At 44.5% G+C, this 19,107-nt stretch overlaps 1 protein-coding gene across 5 annotated transcripts in view; it reads right to left on the bottom strand.

Annotated features, from left to right (window-relative positions):
- The window catches only part of LOC110598737 (histone H2B type 2-F), a 31,450-nt gene extending 12,349 nt beyond the window's left edge, over positions 1-19,101 (bottom strand). The window contains exons 1-4 of one of the 5 annotated variants that reach the window (XR_013428308.1): positions 18,587-19,101; positions 14,849-15,014; positions 3,793-3,877; positions 5-73 (exon numbers count right to left, since the gene is read on the bottom strand). Coding sequence is in view for 1 of the 5 variants with exons in the window: in XM_078027663.1 (XP_077883789.1) it covers positions 14,993-15,014; positions 18,587-18,963 (399 nt within the window). In the remaining 4 variants the exon portion in view is untranslated. Of the gene's footprint in view, positions 1-4; positions 74-3,792; positions 3,878-10,494; positions 10,609-11,689; positions 13,541-14,141; positions 15,015-18,586 lie in introns of those variants that run through there. The other 4 variants (XR_013428309.1, XR_013428307.1, XR_013428310.1 and 1 more) reach the window with 4 other exon arrangements.
- Between the last annotated feature and the right edge of the window lie 6 nt (positions 19,102-19,107).

Genomic DNA, 19,107 nt, shown 5'->3' with positions numbered 1-19,107 from the left:
TAACCATCACAATTCCCAAGCAAGTTGGTACTTGAAGTCGATGAGCATCACCGTGGCCAACTGCTTTCCGCATCTGTAGACAAAAAAGAATATTCTTCCCTTTAACCTTCAAAAATATAATAATTATCACCTCAATAGAAGCACAGCAATTCCAACGTGTATCAAAAGAAAGGGTTGCATGTCATGGCAGGAGTTTGTTGACTGCACAGAATATTTGGCCTTATGGACGGAGAAAGCAGGGGAGTTAGAGCTGTAGGGGATGAGCCCCTTAGCAAAGAGGCCCAAGGACGGCCCAGGAACATTCTGCAGGAAACTCCTTCCTGAGGAATTGAGAACTGAAGCACAAGAGATTCACACCCAGAAAGGAGACCTCTGTCTACCCCCAGAGAGTGGATAAAATTTGGGGAAAGTACTCCCCAGGGGCATAAGGTGAATGGGACGGGGCAGACAGGAATACAGACAGAGCACTGTGGCCGGGAGGGCAGGGGCGGGGGCGCTGGAACAAGGCCAGTTATTACCAAAGCACAAAGTGCTCTCTCTTTCCCACTCTCTTTTGTGTTTGCTGTCCAAATTTTCCACACTTCTTTGTCACATTTGTTTCTTGTGATAATTTACTACTTAAACAACTTATTTGGTTAAACCAATTTCTTAATTGAAAAATTTGCTTTCCTGTCTACCCCCTTATTTCTGGATTTTAGCTATATCAGGACTAGGTTCTTAGAGTCCCCCACCCTGGGCCCTTATGCCCATTCCAGCCTGTACCACCCAGAAGTCTGAACCTAGGAGGGAGCTGGGGTGACCTGCTCAAGGCACAGCTGGAAGGTACAGTTAAGGGACCGTCCTCCACAATGCCATATGTGCACTGTGTCTCTAGCAGGAAGACTGTGAGTCCAAGAGCTAAGCAGTAGGTAGTATTTCCATTTACTGTCACTCCTAAAGACCCACTGAGGGACTTGTATGCTCTCTATCCTTACAACTCCTGTCAGTGGGGTTAGGGATTCTAGTCCCCTATGGGGGCATGACACAGCCTGAGTTCAGTGGAATTATAACCCTTAGCTGATGCCTGGGTTCTTCGGGTTTCTTTTGTCTATGAACCAGCAGGCAAGAAGAGTAGTCACTGTCTTAATAGGAATGACTGATCCCGATCAGCAGGAGATGGGCTGCTACTTACAATGGAGATAGAAATATGAATGGAACCAAAGTAATCTACTCGGTGCCTCATATTATTCCCTTTCCCAATGGTGACTTTAAGTAGACAGGTGCAGCAAATACAGACTTAGAAGGGCTTAGTGACCAGGCACTTAGGCCCTTTGGGATCTGGATTGTGATACCAGGTTAGCCTCTGAGGCAATGAGTAGCTATTGTGACCCTGAAATCCAAGTGCCACAACAGGTGCTGTAGTTTGTCCCGCCAACCCATTTTCCATCAGGAAGAAAATCCCAGAAGAATTCTGAAAGAGGATCTTCCCAGATGTCTATGGAGAAGTGGATCCAGATGGCACAGGAGCGCCCAGTGGTAGATGTAGAGATGTACTGCCCAAACCCTTCCAAGAAAGAACTTGGTGACGGCCTCAGCAGACAGCCTACAGCTGTTAGTTAAGCACCTTCAGGGTCTGCCTCAGCCTCCTCCCTGCGAATCCCACCCTTTGTGGAGCAGCCTGCATCTCCTGCCTCAACCAAGCAGCACAGGCCTGTGGGCAGTAGTCCTTAAGTTCTTTGCCAGTTCCATCAAAGTTCCACTGGGCACTCTGCAGGCTGATTCTCCCTGCTAGCCCTTCTTCCTACTCTTCCTTTCACAGGTGTTCACCCTTAGTAAATTCCTTGCACTCCAAACTGTTTTAGCATCTACTTCCAGAGAATCCAACCTGAAACAGTTTTATATGCCACAGCAACAATTTATAGTCTTTGGAGTCTTGTAAGACCTCTTTGGTCAAATATACTTTGAGACACATTTATTTTAATATAGTACACAAATTAGTTACAGAAAAAAAATACATATATGGTGCTATTTGGTACAGGAAAGCAAGCTTGATATTCCTGTGATTCCAGTTTAAAACCTTATCAAATCAGATTTATTTTTGTACTGGGGATTATGCTTTACCACAGAGCTACATCCCCAGATCTTTTAATTTTTTTGAGACAATGTCTCATTAAGTTGCTGAGGGTATTGCTAAATTGCTGAGGCTGGCCTTGAACTTGTAGTACTCTTGCCTCAACCTTCCAAGTTGCTGGGGTTACAGGCATGTGCCACCATGCCCAGAGCTTCAGATCAGATCTTTAAAAGTTGATTTATGATGTAAAATATTTTCTCTCCTTCTCACTGAAAGGGAGAGAGGGGCTGGGGTTGTGGCTTAGTGGTAGAGTGCTCATCTAGCACATGTGAGGCACTGGGTTGGATCCTCAGCAACACATAAAAATAAATAAATAAAATAAAGGTGTTGTGTCTAACTACAACTAAAAGATATTAAGTAAAAAAAGAATATGGAAAAAAGAAAGGGAGAGGGAACATTCTCATTTGCTTCTGATTGTACTTCTGTGAATTAGAGTCTTGCTTTTTGAAGTCAGAATTTGGAATTTCACTGGTTGTCATTTGAAGCAAAATTCAAGACAGCTAATTTTACTGACAGAAATCAAGAAATGAAGCATTATAAACTAGAGTTAAGTCCTTATGGGTTTTCCCATCTTACACTTAGGGATAAAGATAGGTATTAGAAATGAATATGTTGGTGCATGCTGAGATGTTCTGAATATTAATGTATTGCAGAGAGGTGGGGCAGAATTCATGAACATTTTAAAGATCTTGCCTTTTCTTTATTATTAAATAAACAAAAAACAAACAAACAAAAACCCAATTAGCTCCAAGAGACAGTCTTCTGAAAGCAAGGCAAAGATAACATTAAGTAAGAAATATCAATACAACTTCACTTTATTTCATCTAAGCAACAAGCATGCGCACAGCCCAATACCTGCTCTATTCACTGGTGAATCGGGCTGTGTCAGGATAGCTGGATTATGTTAAGGTAACAAACAACTTCTGAGTCTCGGCATCTTCTCAGAATTTCTTATTTTTTAGTGCATTACAGTTATATATTAGTGGAGCTCATTTAGACACACACAAATGCATGTAATATAGTCTTCTCTATTTCAGTCTCCAGTGCTGCCCCCCTTCTCTCCCATCTTCCCCTGCCTTGATCCCTTTCCTCAGCATCTTAAAACAAGTTTGGTTTTTCATTCCTGTTACATCAGAGTCAGCTGAGGGGGCTGATGAAAGCACCATTGTCTGGAATACAGCCAGTTGTGTTAGAGAACATCTCAAATCAGGAATTCAGTGTTTCATCCCAGAAATGACACACAATATTTCACTTTTGACTCATTGGTCAGACTTATTTATATAACTCAACCCAGCCACAAAGAGGATGTTAAAATCCTACAGTAGGCATAAACAAGAAGCTGGAAATATTGTGTGAACGGCATAAATGCTACCTTAAAAAGCATTTGAGATATGTAAAAGCTGGTGGGGAATATCAGCTGGCTTCAAAGAGCAGTGTCCTGGTGATAGGGGACAGACAGATGCAAACGGTAGGAATACGAGTTAAGAGAATAATTCTATAAAATGGGCCCACTTTCCTGGCTCCCGCATGCTTTCTTTTCCAAGAAGAAATTTATCTGCAGCCCTGCCTGACCTAAGAGGACAGGATATGTCACGTTTCTCAGCCAACTACTTGTTATCTACCTGTTATTATTTTGAGAACTGCAGGCTCAAAATAATATCAATAAGAAGAAGTCAACTTACCATGAAGGGAGAGACTTTTGTAACCTTTTCACAGTCCAGATCCCAGAACTCAGGAAGATAGGGTAATTCCTCCTAACCACAATACCTGTAAGAATTTGTGGATAAGAATCCAATTAGAACCAGTCAGCATGGGCCAACTCGACCTAGAGTTGTCATGGCAGTGGGGACTTGAAAGTCTGATGTCATCCTGCTGTCAGTCAAAAGTCAAGAGGTGGACCTGGGTGGGACTCTGGAAACTCTCCTGGGATCCCCAATAAAGCAGGAGTGCAGGAGAGGCACACTGTCCCTCTCCTGTCTGAGAGGACCCACTCTCTCCTTCGAGAGTATCCCTTTCTCTTCTATCCCTTCAGTAAACTCTTGCCGGTAAATTTGAGCAACGTGTCTGAAATCTTTCTGACTTGATGACAAGAATCCAGGTTCTTCATGTTGTCTCGGTTTCCAGGAAGGGCCCAGCCCTAAAACACCAGCATTTTCATCACTCTCCGTAGAGGGAAACTGGTATCTCGACCTCACCCCTGGTTCAGTCTTTTTCTCAGTTGCATATCCAAGGAGATGAAAAGATCTTTTACTTGTGACAAATCAACATTATAAGTCAAAATATCTGTACTGAAGGTGTTTCATATTTTCTTATATAATTTAGAAAAATTGTTTGAGTTTTTAAAAAATCATTGGATACTATAATTTGCAAATCTGCTTGCTGTCACCAATCATTTCTATGTTCCTAAGAGGGATGTGTTAATAGATTCTGTTGTAAATAACCTACTTAACGGTCATTCATGCACTATTTTGAGTTTGAAAGGAAAGTGATCACAACACTCTCAGCGACCAAGAGATATTTATTGCAGTGGTGTCTGATTAACAGGGAAGGAAGAGGAAAAGAGCGAGAGAAAGAGAGCCAGCAGGGAAAGAGAGAGGGAAGGAGAGAGCAAAGTGCGCCCCAGAGAACAGGGGAAAGAGAGAAAAGAGGAAAGCGAGAGCAGGGAGGGGGCTGGCAGGAGAGCATTTTTATAGCCAAAATCTAACGGGGTCTCTGGGTCTGCACGCTGCCTTGTTGGCCTTCAGTGATTGGATCACACAGTACTTGCTAAGGGTGTCACCTTCTGCCTTCATTCAGCCCTGGTGGGGCCAGATGTGGGTTGCCATTGCACCAGATGTGGGTTGCCATTGCACCAGATGGGTGGGGGCTGAGTGCTCAGCTCTGAGTGGGGCTGAGTGCTCAGCTCTGAGTGGGGCTGAGTGTTCACCCCCGAGTGGGGCTGAGTGTTCACCCCCGAGTGGGGCTGAGTGCTCACCCCCGAGTGGGGCTGAGTGCTCACCCCCGAGTGGGGCTGAGTGCTCACCCCTGAGTGGGGCTGAGTGCTCACCCCTGAGTGGGGCTGGGTGCTCACCCCTGAGTGGGGCTGGGTGCTCACCCCTGAGTGGGGCTGGGTGCTCACCCCTGAGTGTGGTTGGGTGCTCACCCCTGAGTGGGGCTGGGTGCTCACCCCTGAGTGGGGCTGGGTGCTCACCCCTGAGTGGGGCTGGGTGCTCACCCCTGAGTGGGGCTGAGTGCTCACCCCTGAGTGGGGCTGAGTGCTCACCCCTGAGTGGGGCTGAGTGCTCACCCCTGAGTGGGGCTGAGTGCTCACCCCTGAGTGGGGCTGAGTGCTCACCCTGAGTGGGGCTGAGTGCTCACCCCTGAGTGGGGCTGAGTGTTCACCCCTGAGTGGGGCTGAGTGCTCACCCCTGAGTGGGGCTGAGTGTTCACCCCTGAGTGGGGATGAGTGCTCACCCCTGAGTGGGGCTGAGTGTTCACCCCTGAGTGGGGATGAGTGTTCACCCCTGAGTGGGGATGAGTGCTCACCCCTGAGTGGGGCTGGGTGCTCACCCCTGAGTGGGGCTGGGTGCTCACCCCTGAGTGGGGCTGGGTGCTCACCCTGAGTGGGGATGAGTGTTCACCCTGAGTGGGGATGAGTGCTTACCCTTGAGTGGGGCTGGGTGTTCACCCTGAGTGGGGCTGAGGGTTCACCCTGAGTGGGGCTGAGTGCTTACCCTTGAGTGGGGCTGGGTGTTCACCCCTGAGTGGGGATGAGTGTTCACCCTGAGTGGGGCTGAGTGCTTACCCTTGAGTGGGGCTGGGTGTTCACCCTGAGTGGGGCTGAGGGTTCACCCTGAGTGGGGCTGAGTGCTTACCCTTGAGTGGGGCTGGGTGCTCACCCTGAGTGGGGCTGAGTGTTCACCCTGAGTGGGGCTGAGTGCTTACCCTTGAGTGGGGCTGGGTGTTCACCCTGAGTGGGGCTGAGGGTTCACCCTGAGTGGGGCTGAGTGCTTACCCTTGAGTGGGGCTGGGTGCTCACCCTGAGTGGGGCTGAGTGTTCACCCTGAGTGGGGCTGAGTGCTTACCCTTGAGTGGGGCTGGGTGCTCACCCTGAGTGGGGCTGAGTGTTCACCCTGAGTGGGGCTGGGTGCTCACCCTGAGTGGGGATGAGGGTTCACCCTGAGTGGGGCTGAGTGCTTACCCTTGAGTGGGGCTGGGTGCTCACCCTGAGTGGGGCTGAGTGTTCACCCTGAGTGGGGCTGAGTGCTCAGCCTTGAGGCCAACAAGAGATAGGGAACCAGGCGGGTGGGGGCGAGTGTGCAGCCCACCCTGCAGCTAACACTTGTTTGCCTGCTCCGCCACCAACAGAGTTCAACCTGACTAGAGTTTAGAACCCTGCTCTGGGATGGCCACATCACTGCCAGGTGGCTTCTGCACCAGGAATGGTGCGGCCGGGAGGACCGCTGGTGCCACCGTGTGGTCGCACGTGTACATTACGGTCTTCGCCCCTGGCCGGGGAGGCAGCCAGTGTCCCAGCACGCGCTGGCGGGAAAGCTGCCAGGTGATTCTACAAACTCTCCCTTAAGCCCCAGGAGAAGTTCTTTGCTTTCCCAGCCCCAGTTTGAGAAAGGAGTTCTAGAGTGCGCTCGGAGGCTGGAAGACCTCACAAGGTCGTGCGTGTCTGGGTCTCCCTGGTGCGAGGAGCAGCACCGACTCCCGGGCACCCCGCAAAACCCCAACCCAGGTATTCATTCCGGGCTGGCAGGTGTGCAAACCAGGCGGGGGGTGGGGGTGGGGGTGGGGGTAGGCAGTACCGCGAGAAGCCGGGTGCGGCTGGAACCGCTGTCCCCAGCGGCGCCGCGGCGGCTCCCCCTGGCGGCCGCCTGGGAGTTCACGGCCTCCGCTCTGCTGAGGCCCCCGCGGAGACCGGGAGTGGCCAGCCACAGCAAGGAGAGGAGGGTTCTGACCTCCCGCAGGGGCTCTGGCTCCTCAGCCTCCGGGACACTCAGGGAACGGCCGCTGGAGGCGGCCGCAGGGAGGGTGCTGTCGGGGACGAGGTGGCCGCAGGGAGGGTGCTGTCGGGGACGAGGCGGCCGCAGGGAGGGTGCTGTCGGGGACGAGGCGGCCGCAGGGAGGGTGCTGTCGGGGACGGAGGCGGCCGCCGGGAGGGTGCTGGGGGGACGAGGCGGCCGCAGGGAGGGTGCTGGGGGGGGCGAGGCGGCGGCAGGAGGGTGCTGGGGGGGGCGAGGCGGCGGCAGGAGGGTGCTGTCGGGGACGAGGTGGCCGCAGGGAGGGTGCTGTCGGGGACGGAGGCGGCCGCAGGGAGGGTGCTGGTGGGGACGAGGCGGCCGCAGGGAGGGTGCTGTCGGGGACGGAGGCGGCCGCCGGGAGGGTGCTGGGGGGACGAGGCGGCCGCAGGGAGGGTGCTGGTGGGGACGAGGCGGCCGCAGGGAGGGTGCTGTCGGGGACGGAGGCGGCCGCCGGGAGGGTGCTGGGGGGACGAGGCGGCCGCAGGGAGGGTGCTGGTGGGGACGAGGCGGCCGCAGGGAGGGTGCTGTCGGGGACGGAGGCGGCCGCCGGGAGGGTGCTGGGGGGACGAGGCGGCCGCAGGGAGGGTACTGGTGGGGACGAGGCGGCCGCAGGGAGGGTACTGGTGGGGACGAGGCGGCCGCAGGGAGGGTGCTGGGGGGACGAGGCGGCTGCAGGGAGGGTGCTGGGGGGACGAGGCGGCGGCAGGAGGGTGCTGGTGGGGACGAGATGGCCGCAGCCTCCGGGTCCAGGAACCCACCTTCTGGCTCCCGCACCCTCAGAGTCCGGGCGCACAACCAGGGGGCTGGAGGGCAGGGAGCCCAGGATCGAGCGTTGTCCCCAAGTGGGTTCGGAAACTGGGGTTTAGTCCCCAGGGATCCGGGATCTACCTATCCTGGGTGGGAAAGCCTCCCTGGACTGAGATCCAGGTCCCAAAGGGACCCGGTGCAGGACGATGGGTCTGGTTTTTGTGTTGGGTGCGGCCGGGTGGGGGGAGCGGGTAAGTGGTGTCCTGTATCTCCCCAGGGTCCCGGGGGCAACACCCAGGGCCGCTTGGACCCGGAGAAGCTTCACCCGTAAGGGTCTTGGACCTCTCCTGTAATCCCTGGGTATTTCAAGCCTAAATACAACGTCCCGGAGTGGACAGGTGGGAACAGAACCAGCAGCTGGTTAAGAGGAGGTGGGTCGATTAAGGTCAGTTTCTCACCTTCCAGACTTGGTGTGGAAAACTTCAAACTCATTCAAAGACCACGGGAGTCCAGACCCATTTCAGAACACTTGGAGTTTCCTAGCCTGAGAAGGCACCCCTGAAGCAGACCAACTGGTTTGGAGTAAAACAGAAATAGTTGGGTCCATCCTGGGTTTTCCCTGGCTCAGTGCATTTAGGATTTAGGGATTTTTCCTGGAAAGACCAAGGATTAGCCCAATCAATCTAGTGGATCTAGGCCTAAGAATAGACAGAATGAAGACACAGCTGGCATCTGCCGAGAGGGGGTTGACAGTCCTCACTTCCATAGGCTTAGCTGTAGGCAGACCCAGGGGCTATAGAGGGACAACAATGGAAAGCCAGGAAACAAATTCAAGAATCCAGGTGTGACATATGGCATTTTGAACTAGCAGGTACCAGTGGAGTACTGAGAAGTCACATTTAGAATATGTTTCATCGGAAGTGTCAACAAAGCTTCTGATTACTTAGAAGTAGGGTATATGAAAAAGAGAAGAATGGGGAACAACTCAAATTTTGACTCAAAGCAATAAATATTCCATTCACTGAAATGGGAAAGGTAGAACAAGTAGCAAATGTTTTGTATCGGACCTATTGTTCAAGACCCGATTAGAGCCCAATTCAGTGGTGCAGGTCTGTAATGGGAGGCCGAGGCAGGAGGATGACGAGTTCAAGCCAGCTTCAGCAATTTAGTGGGCCCTGTTTCTAAATCATTTTTTTAAAAGGGCTGGGGATGTGACTCAGTGGTTAAGCGTGACACACACACACACACACACACACACACACACACACAATTATTCTGTAGGGAAGAAGCTGGAGCAGAGAGAAAATGGACTGTCGTCATAAACCTCTACGTAGATAATATATACATTTAGAATTTAGAGCCACTGGACTAGAAATGACAGTGTAAACTACAGATAGAAAAACAAAAGGGTCCAAGACTGAGCCTTAAGGCATGACAAATTTCAGATGTGGTATAGAAGTAGTAGAAATGGATGTGAATAAGTAGCAGCCAGGGAGGTAGGAGGAAAACACAAAAGTGTTTCAAGAAAGAAAAAGCAACTGTCAAATTCTCATGACACTATTTGATTTGAAAAGGGACCGAAAATCTGTAGATCTTTTGTTTTTGTGGGGGAGGGGGTGAAGATTGATGTCATTATTTATGTCCTTGTTTATGTTTCATAACAGTGTTAGAATTTTCTCTCTAGAAGTATTAGATTTATTCCTATATCCTTCATTTTTGTGAGTTATTATAAATGAATGAAAGTTAGAATCTTTACGAAGTCATTATTACCAGTTCCATAGCAATAATAGTATAAAAACTAGCCCTAAAAAACCCTGCATATTGGGGCTGGGGCTCAGCTATAGAGCGCTCACCTAACATGTGCAAGGCACCACATAAAAACAAATAAATAAAATAAAGAAATTGTGTCCAATTACAACTAAAAAAAATATTTTTTTAAAAACCCTGCATATTAGCTGGGAGCAGTGGCGCATGCATGTAATCCCAGCAGCACAGGAAGGCAAGAAAATTAAGCCAGCCTCAGCAACTTGGCAAGACCTTAAGCAATTTAGTGAGATCCTGTTTCTAAATAAAGTATAAAAACGGGCTGGGAATGTAGTTCAGTGGTTAAGCACCCCTGGGTTCAATCCCTGGTACCAAAAAACAAACAAAAAAACTGTATATTGTACTTGGCAAGCAAAGTAGGATGTTGTTCTCTCCCAATCCCCACAAAAACAAAGAAAACCTTAGTAAGTTGAAAATCTGGTACTCCATGAGGTCTTTGGGGGGTTTGGGATATAGACTTGCTAATGCACATTTGCAGTAAAATAGGAGCCAATAAAATTGCTGTCTCCTTTAAACCTCATTTCTTGTTTTGTTTCTAAATATGGGATCAGAACCCTTGAAGGGTAAGAAACTCATCTTTCAGTCTGTTTTTTTTCCATTTCCATATTACTTTAGGCACATACTACTCCTTACCCTTAAGACTTAAAAAGAATAAAAAAGTATAAATTGTGGAGAGGGTGCATATGTTACAGGGAAAGATTGCTTGACATGATATGGGAGTTAATGGACAAGGAAAATCTCTAAGAAGAGCTAGAAATAATTGACTCAGGCCTTCTGGAAAAATAAAATTCCCCAAATGTGGTATTTGCTAAGAATACAATTTAATTTCAAGGAAGCAAGGAAGGTCTCCAGTGAAACAGCACTTATCCTAACCCAGCTGTGACTCCGAAGTCCATTTCTAGACGGGCAGAGAAAGACCTTGAGTAGAAGAAACAGGCATTTACATAAACAGGTTTACAAATACCACACTTATTTTGGAAAATAATCATTTTCTAACTTTAATTCAACCACATCTTAGAATTTCACAAGCTTTGATTATAATATACTAGAATTCATTTTTTTTTTTTTAACAAAGGATTGAACCCAGGGACATTTAACCACAGAGCCACATTCCCAGCCCTTTTTTGTACTTTACCTTGGAGACAGGGTCTCACTTAGAGCCCCATTAAATGGCCAAGGCTGGCTTTGAACTCATGATCCTTCTGCCTCAGCCTCCAGAGCTGCTGGAATTATAGGTGTGTACCATCACCCCCAGCTAGAATTCAAACCTTAACCTTTTACTTACTAGTTTCTTGAGTTGCAACTTCTTATCTTTGCTCCTTCTGTGAAATCTATATTATGTATATAATAACAATTAGACTTTATTTTTTCAATCCCTTAATTATTTGCCTTATATGGATTATTTCACTTAACCTTCCTGTTGCTGTCATTACTTTACAATATCAGTGGAGAAGTAAGACATCAATCTTCACCCCCTTCCCCCCCCCAAAAAAAAGATCTGCAGATATTTTAATTGATCATTATCTTGATTAATTTACCTAATACATTCTCTCCCCTCATAGTTTTAAATGCATTTAAGAGAAAATAAGGCCTGGGCCTATATTAAGGGTAGATCTTTGATTATCTTTTTAGTTTCTCTAATAATTATTGTTTATTTATGTGTTTGTTTTTCTAGGAGCAACTGTGCTAATTTGTAGGAAAAAGTCAAAATTTTGCTTACATTTGCAAATAAATTCACATAGAAAAATACACATATATAGTCACCAAGTACACATGTAATCCCAGTTACTCAGGAAGCTAAGGCAGGAGGATCCCAAGTTTGAGGTCAGCCTCAGCAATTCAGCTAGACCCTATCTAAAAGCAGAATTCATATAATTTTTAATTTCTTCTACATTTAATGTTACTTTTTATGTGCCTTTTCTCTTTCAATGTTAAATTTACTAAAGAATGCTTTATTTTTCTGAGAACAGCCTTTGGTTTTATTGATTAATCTTGATGGAGTAGGGAAGTATGATCTACCCCCATTGATTCTGCTTTTATTTAAATTTATTTCTTCTACCCTCATGTTTTCCTATTGTTCCTTTATTAGTTTAATTCTTGTTATTTTTTTATATTTATTTTTTAATTGTAGGTAGATACAATATCTTTATTTTTATGTGGTGCTGAGGATCGAACCCTGTGCCCCACACATGCTAGGTGAGCGCTCTACCTCTGAGCCACAACCCCAGCCCTTTTTTTTTTTTTTTTTTTAAATCAGGGATTGAACCCAGGGGCATTAATCACTAAGACACATCCCTGGTCTCCTTTTTATTTTGAGACAAGGTCTTGCTATGTTGCTTAGGGCAAGGCTAAGTTGCTGAGGCTGGCTTTGAACCCTCAATCCTCTGGCCTCAGCCTTTAATCCATTTTAAATAGTTCTTATTTTCTCTTAGATGCATTCCAAAACTATTAATTTCTTCTGATCATATAGATTGTTACTTATAAAAAATATCTATTTTTTGAAATCCTCTTAACCTATATGCTTTCTTTTAAGAGTATAGATTCGGGAGAATATACTTAGTTGTTTTATTGCTTTATAATCAGCGAATACATACCCTGGTATGGTTTCAGATTTTCAAAATGCATTGAGATTTAATTTGCCCTCTTGCTCATGGTCAATTTTTGTTTTTATACCCTGGAATTTGAAAATAATGTAACTTTCCCATTTTTAAAACAAAATTACATAGTATGTATAATTATGGTTAATCTCATTGACCGTGTTTATCTGTCAATTCCTGAGGACTGTATTAAAATTAATTACTGTGATTGTTGACCTAAAAAATCCTTGTAGGCCGGGCATGGTGATGCACACTTGTAATCCCAGAGGCTCGGTTCTGGAGGCTGAAGCAAGAGGATCTTGTGTTCAAAGCCAGCCTCAGCAAAAGCAAGACACTAAGCAACTTAGTGAAACCCTGTCTCTAAAATAAAATACAAAATAGGGCTGGGGATGTGGCTCAGCGGTGGAGTGCTCCTGAGGTTCAATCCCCAGTACCAACACACACACACACACACACACACACACACACACACACACACACACGAAAAACAAAAATCCTTGTAGCCAGGATAGTAGTGCACACCTGTAATCCCTTCTACTCTGGAGGCTCAGGCAGGAGTACAAATTTGAGGTCAGCCTTGGAAAATTAGCGAGACCCTAAGCAACTTAGCCAGACCCTATCTCCAAATAGAATAATAAAGTCCTTGTATGCACATTGTGTGAGTAGATGTGTGTGTGTACATGTGTTAAAAAGCAAACAATTCAGGCTGGGGTTGTGGTTCAGTGGCAGAGCACTTGCCTCACACATATGAAGCACTGGGTTCTATCCTCAGTACCACATAAAAATAAATAAATAAAATAAAGTACTATGTCCATTAAAAAGGTTTAAAAAAAATTTTTAAAAAAAGGTTGAAAAATTTTTTAAAAAAGCAAAAAATTCATGATCATGTAATCCTTAATGGATTACAATTTTTATGATTACAACTTTCTTCTATTGCCATATATATGTAGATCTATATAATCTACATTTTTTTAACTTCCATAGTAATAATGTCTCTATCCTTCTTACTTTGCTTGCTTTTTTTCTTTTCACTCTTGTTTTCCCCTGCACTTCCCACCCATGTTAATGTCATCTGGAATTTAAATACCAGGTTTTCTTAATTTCTTAAGGAATCTAATAGCAATATGTTTTGTAAGGTACATGGTCACCTTTGATTCTAGTATACATCATTTCTTGGAATCTTTTAAATATTCTCACTGGAGGGGTAGAGATTTGGCTCAGTGGTAGAGTGCTTGCTTCACATGAATAAGATCCTGAGTTGAATCCCCCATGATGCAAACAAACAAACAAACAAACAAAAAACCTTATCAGACAACAATTCTAGTAATTCTCTCAAAGATGGTCTGAAATGTCTCTCATACCAAAACAATAGTTGACTAGATATAAAACTTGTTTCAAAATTCTTTCCCCCCTTTTTTTTAAAAAAGGTAATGCTTCATTGTCTTATATCCAGTACTGCCCAAATATACCTGATGTCTTTAGACCTTTCTCTTTTAACTTTTTGTTCTGAAATTTTATTACCATGTATCTAAGTAAGGTTCATTTTCATTTTATACTTTTGTCCTCAGAATTTAATGAGGAAGATGTATGTCTATGAATTTAGATCCTGAGAAATATCCTCCTTTTCTTCCCTTATTTCCTTGACTTTGGTTGTCAAGGAAATGGTAGGGGACACCATTGGCAAAGATTATAATTTAATTGGTATTCTGAAGTTGTGCCGTCTACAATCACCAAATCTTACTTAGTATATCTGTATTTTATTTCTTAAGTCTTCTCAATTCCTTACTTATGAAATTTATTATTCTAATGGATGAATTTGGGGGTATCTGGAATTATTTTTTCATGTCAATTAACTTTTCCTTTATATTTTTCATCTTTGTAACTTTTTATGAGGGTACAATTTCTGACTTGATCTTTAATTTTTTTCCTCATCTATGGAGGAGTGTAGATATGGAGTTCAATTATGGATTTGGCTCTAAGTTGTTTTTTTTAATAACCAAATTTTAGATTTCTAAGATCTTTAGTTAATTTTTCTTATTTTTATCTTCTCCTATATCTGAGGGTATTAAATACACTTATTTTGAGCTCTCTTTGTTAACTGAGTTTTACTCTTTAATGTCTCTGATTTAATAACATAATTCAGATCCATGTTAGCTCAATTTTATTTAGACTCTATATTTTATTTGGACAGTAGAGCTATATTCCTTCGAAGTTCTCAATCTACTCTTTTATTAGAGGCAGGTTTATGATGCGAAAAAAACTTCTGCTTTTCTTCAACTGAGGGTGAGAGGATATTTCTCTTAAAATTTATGATGACTCTTGGTTATGTGCACATCTTGTATGGGGGGATTCTTGTGCTGAAATGTACATGTGTGTAAAGGATGGCACATAATATTGTAAGTTTCCAAAAGCAAGTCTCTTCATGATGATAACTCCCAGTAACCTGATGCATTCTTCTGTCTCTCTGAACCAAGTTTGACCACACTCACTGATGGAACCAAACACTTCTGTGGCTTATTATAATCCCCAGGATAGGAGGGGATAGACATGATAAACCTTACCTGTTGTTCTTCAGACGGTCGTCCTATCAGTTGTCCCAAGACCAACTCTTGTTCCTGGTATGTTTGTTCCAAATAGTGCGGATCATTCCTTGGTCCACTCATATCTTCTGCAGTACTCTTCACTTGAATACCATCTGCCATCATTTATGTCAGTTTTCTATCATTTCTAGGAATTTGGAGTGAAAGATGGTATGTTAAAAATGGTGTATTATTAGTCACCTTTTCATCACTGTAACCAAAATACCTGACAAGAACAACTTAGAGGAGGAAAAATTTATTTTGGCTAATGGTTTCAGAGGTTTAGTCCATCGTCAACCAAGCCAATTTCTCTGGACCCACGGTGAGGCAGAACATCACGGCAGAAAGGAGTGGTGGAGTGCTGTCCACCTCATGTAAGGAAGCAGAGAGAGCAAGGGAAAGGGGCCAGAGGGAAGAGCAACCCTTCCAAGGCATGCTCCCAGTGACCTACCTCCTCCAGCCACGACCCACCCTGCCTATAGTCCACCCAGTCAGTAGGATGGACCGATTAGGTCACAGCTCTCACAGTCTAACCATTTCACCTCTGAATATTCCTGCATTAACATGGGAGCTTTCTGGGGGACTCCTCATGTCCAAACCATAACAGATGGGAAGATTGTGACATCTTCGGTGCATTTTCTTGAATTAGTAGTCATATTCACTTGTGTGTTAGAGATGAGAAACTTGCATAGAGTTCAGTAAAACTTCCTTACTGCCAATCTCAACTACCACTACTGAAATGCTTATTAACTGTCAAATACTAGCATTGTCATATATAATTACTCATTTATCCTTCCCCAAACATTGGGCAGTAAGCACTACTATTGCTCCCAATTTTAAGTTGAGGAAACACAGACTAAGAAACATGCTCTGTCATACAATTGAGAGAGAAGAGCCAGGCTGTATACCAGCTAGTTTCTCAAGAGCCTGAACTTTTTACTAAACATTATACATTTAAACATTAAACATCATGCCCAAATTTTTAGGAATACATCATCCTTCCATATTGCCAGGAAGAGTCTTCAAATATATTTACTTTGATGTCTCTATGTTGTAAAGGTCTATATTTCCATCTATCAGCTCAATCTAAATGACTCAGTCAATGCTTATAATTCATATATTATTTTCTTATGTCAGGAAAAATATTCATAGTTTTTGTTTATTTATTTCCTTTGCTTTTAAAATCTTTAAAACTCTACTCTAAAAAAGATTTGCATATATTAATCCAGAATGATTTCTCAAATTATGCCTCTTTCCCTCCAAAACACATCCCCACAGTCATAAACAAACAACATGAAATAAATGTCCCTTAGACAAATGAAAATTTTTTTCTTACCTTTTTTTTTTCCCTCTAGGCTGAAGATTGGAATTAAAGTTTTACCTTGGTTAACTCTCCTGCTAAAATTGTATTCTTCTCTACACATACTTGCTGTTTCAGCAGAGTGGTGGGAAGAAGGTCACTTAAGAATAATTTTTATCTAATACCTAATATGAAAATCAGATTTCAAAACTTAAAAAGACTCAGAAAAAAGCTATCAACTTGAAAGCTTAGAGAAAACAAAATCGTTCAATTTTTCATAATGTAGCAGGGAAAAGAGTTAACAAGGTGGTTTCCTTATCTGAGATAGATGTTCATCCTGAGAGCAACACTGATGAAACATTTACCATGTTCCAGCCACTATGCCAAGTGGATTATATTAGAAGGAAGCTTAAGATCAATAATTATAATCTCTGCATTTCATAGAAAACTACGAGACCCAAATAAATTTCGAAGCCCCAGTGATTGGTGAATTTACCACTAAGTTCCTGTAATTAGTTAAATTATCTCAGGCTCAGCAACACTGACTACTCTCACCATTACAGAGACTAATATAATTTAATCTTCATTGGTTCTGACCAGATCTCAGTTGAGTCATCTTTCCCTGGCCTCTTGTCTGGAAGTCATCAGAAAAAGGACAGGGAATTCTCAAGTGAGAATCTAAAATTTGCAGTGAAAGAAGTCATATGTGGCACACTTTATGCAACTTAAAAAAAATTTTTTTTAGATGAACAAAACACCTTTATTTTATTTTATTTTATTTTATTTTTAAAAGAGAGTGAGAGAGGGGAGAGAGAAAGAGTGAGAGAGAGAGAGAGAATTTTTAATATTTATTTTTTAGTTCTCGGGGGACACAACATCTTTGTTGGTATGTGGTGCTGAGGATCCAACCCGGGCCGCACGCATGCCAGGCGAGCGCGCTACCGCTGAGCCACATCCCCAGCCCCCTTTATTTTATTTAAAAAATTAAATATATGTATATTTTTAGTTGTAGTCAGGCACAATACATTTACTTATTTTTATGTGGTGCTGAGGATCGGAACTCAGTGCCTCATGCATGCTAGGCAAGCACTCTACCACTTTTAATTAGATGTAAGTTTGAACTAAATTATAAAATTACAAAATTCACATAAGTACAGAGTTGTCCTGAGAAGGACTTACCAAGAATGGCTTAATATCAAAGCCTGTTTCAGTAAATTGTAAACTAAGCTTTCCTATTGTATTTATTTAGTAAGGAAAAAAAAAAAAACCACTAGCTTTTGTCAGGATGTTTTGAATTATGCAAGTTTTTAGTCTTCAGAGATTCATTCTACATATTAACCATGGCCTTCTGTGTACCATAAATCCCTTCTCCACTCATTCTCAAAATACTAGTGGACTGGGGAATGTTCCTTAGTGGTACACTACTTGCCCAGACAGAAACGCTGGTTTTGATCCCCAGTACTGTGCAAAACAACAGAAACAAAACACAAACACACACCCACAGCCTGATTTTAACATTTGATGCCAACATGTGGGCCAAGTAGATACATCCAAAACTTATTAAAATACACACACCTGAGAACACTGAAAACCACCTCCCCACATCCAACCTGACTGAAAGCAGCAAACTTCACCAGAGGCAAGCAATTTCAGAAAGCAATTCCACCGTTCTTACAATCATAAGTTTTTGTTTTGTTCTGTTTTGTTCAACAGAAACCAGAACAGGGTTCTTGCCCTGAAAGTTTTCCTGTGGAAAATGACCTGGAAACAGTAAGCCTATGGAATGTTCACCTTTCAAATAAAGAGCAATAACATAGGTGTGGGTCCAGGGATAGCACGACAGGTATTTGGGCCAGGGGGTCTCTGTCTCTGCACAGGAATCAGCATTGTGAATCAGGTAATGCTTTGTTGTGGGGGGCTGTCCTGTGCATTACGCACGGCATCAGTGCTGGCTGCTTCCCATTAAATGCAAGTAGCACCCTTCTCACACCATGAAATAAGCTTAGCTTCTGGTATTACCAATAAATTGAACCACTGTACAACAGCTAAGTAGGGAGTTGAAGAACTGACAACTTCTCACCCAACTCGATCATTGCTTGAAAATGCTAGGGATCAGTCGCCCAAGCTAAAGAAGCCCCCAAACGCGTATTAACACATCTGAAGACAGAAGAGACACTTGCCCATTTCTCCGCCTCCCAAGGATCCTTTATTACAAAGCTTCCATCAAGGACTCGGTAGGGATTTTTCATTTGGCTTCCTAATACTAACCACAAATGCACTCGTGACCATGGTCACATCATACCTAACAAAGGCTGATGGCCCCCATTGTGTTTGCAGCCCTTTTCTGATTACTGAAGTGGCTCTGAAAAGAGCCTTTGGGGTAAAGCAGTTGTTGTGTCGCATTCCTTGTGTACCCTTACTTGGAGCTGGTGTACTTGGTGACCGCCTTGGTGCCCTCGGACACGGCGTGCTTGGCCAGCTCCCCGGGCAGCAGCAGGCGCACGGCCGTCTGGATCTCCCGCGACGTGATGGTCGAGCGCTTGTTGTAGTGCGCCAGGCGGGACGCCTCGCCGGCGATGCGCTCGAAGATGTCGTTGACGAACGAGTTCATGATGCCCATGGCCTTGGACGAGATGCCCGTGTCGGGGTGCACCTGCTTCAGCACCTTGTACACGTAGACGGAGTAGCTCTCCTTGCGGCTGCGCTTGCGCTTCTTGCCATCCTTCTTCTGCACTTTCGTGACCGCCTTCTTGGACCCCTTCTTGGGAGCGGGGGCAGATTTCGCTGGGTCCGGCATTTTTTTTCTCACGAAGAACAGACGAACTCGGGAAGAGGTAATCGCCGACTAGAGCAGAACCAGCTGGCTACGCGCTACTTATAGAGCCCGTATGCAAATGAAGACTCCCACGACACTGCGTTTTTTATTGGTTAATTTACAACA

Source organism: Ictidomys tridecemlineatus, chromosome 11 (assembly GCF_052094955.1).
Source record: "Ictidomys tridecemlineatus isolate mIctTri1 chromosome 11, mIctTri1.hap1, whole genome shotgun sequence".
NCBI lineage: Eukaryota > Metazoa > Chordata > Mammalia > Rodentia > Sciuridae > Ictidomys > Ictidomys tridecemlineatus.
Note: the sequence above shows the minus strand (reverse complement) of the source record. Positions and strands in the feature narration are given on the sequence as shown.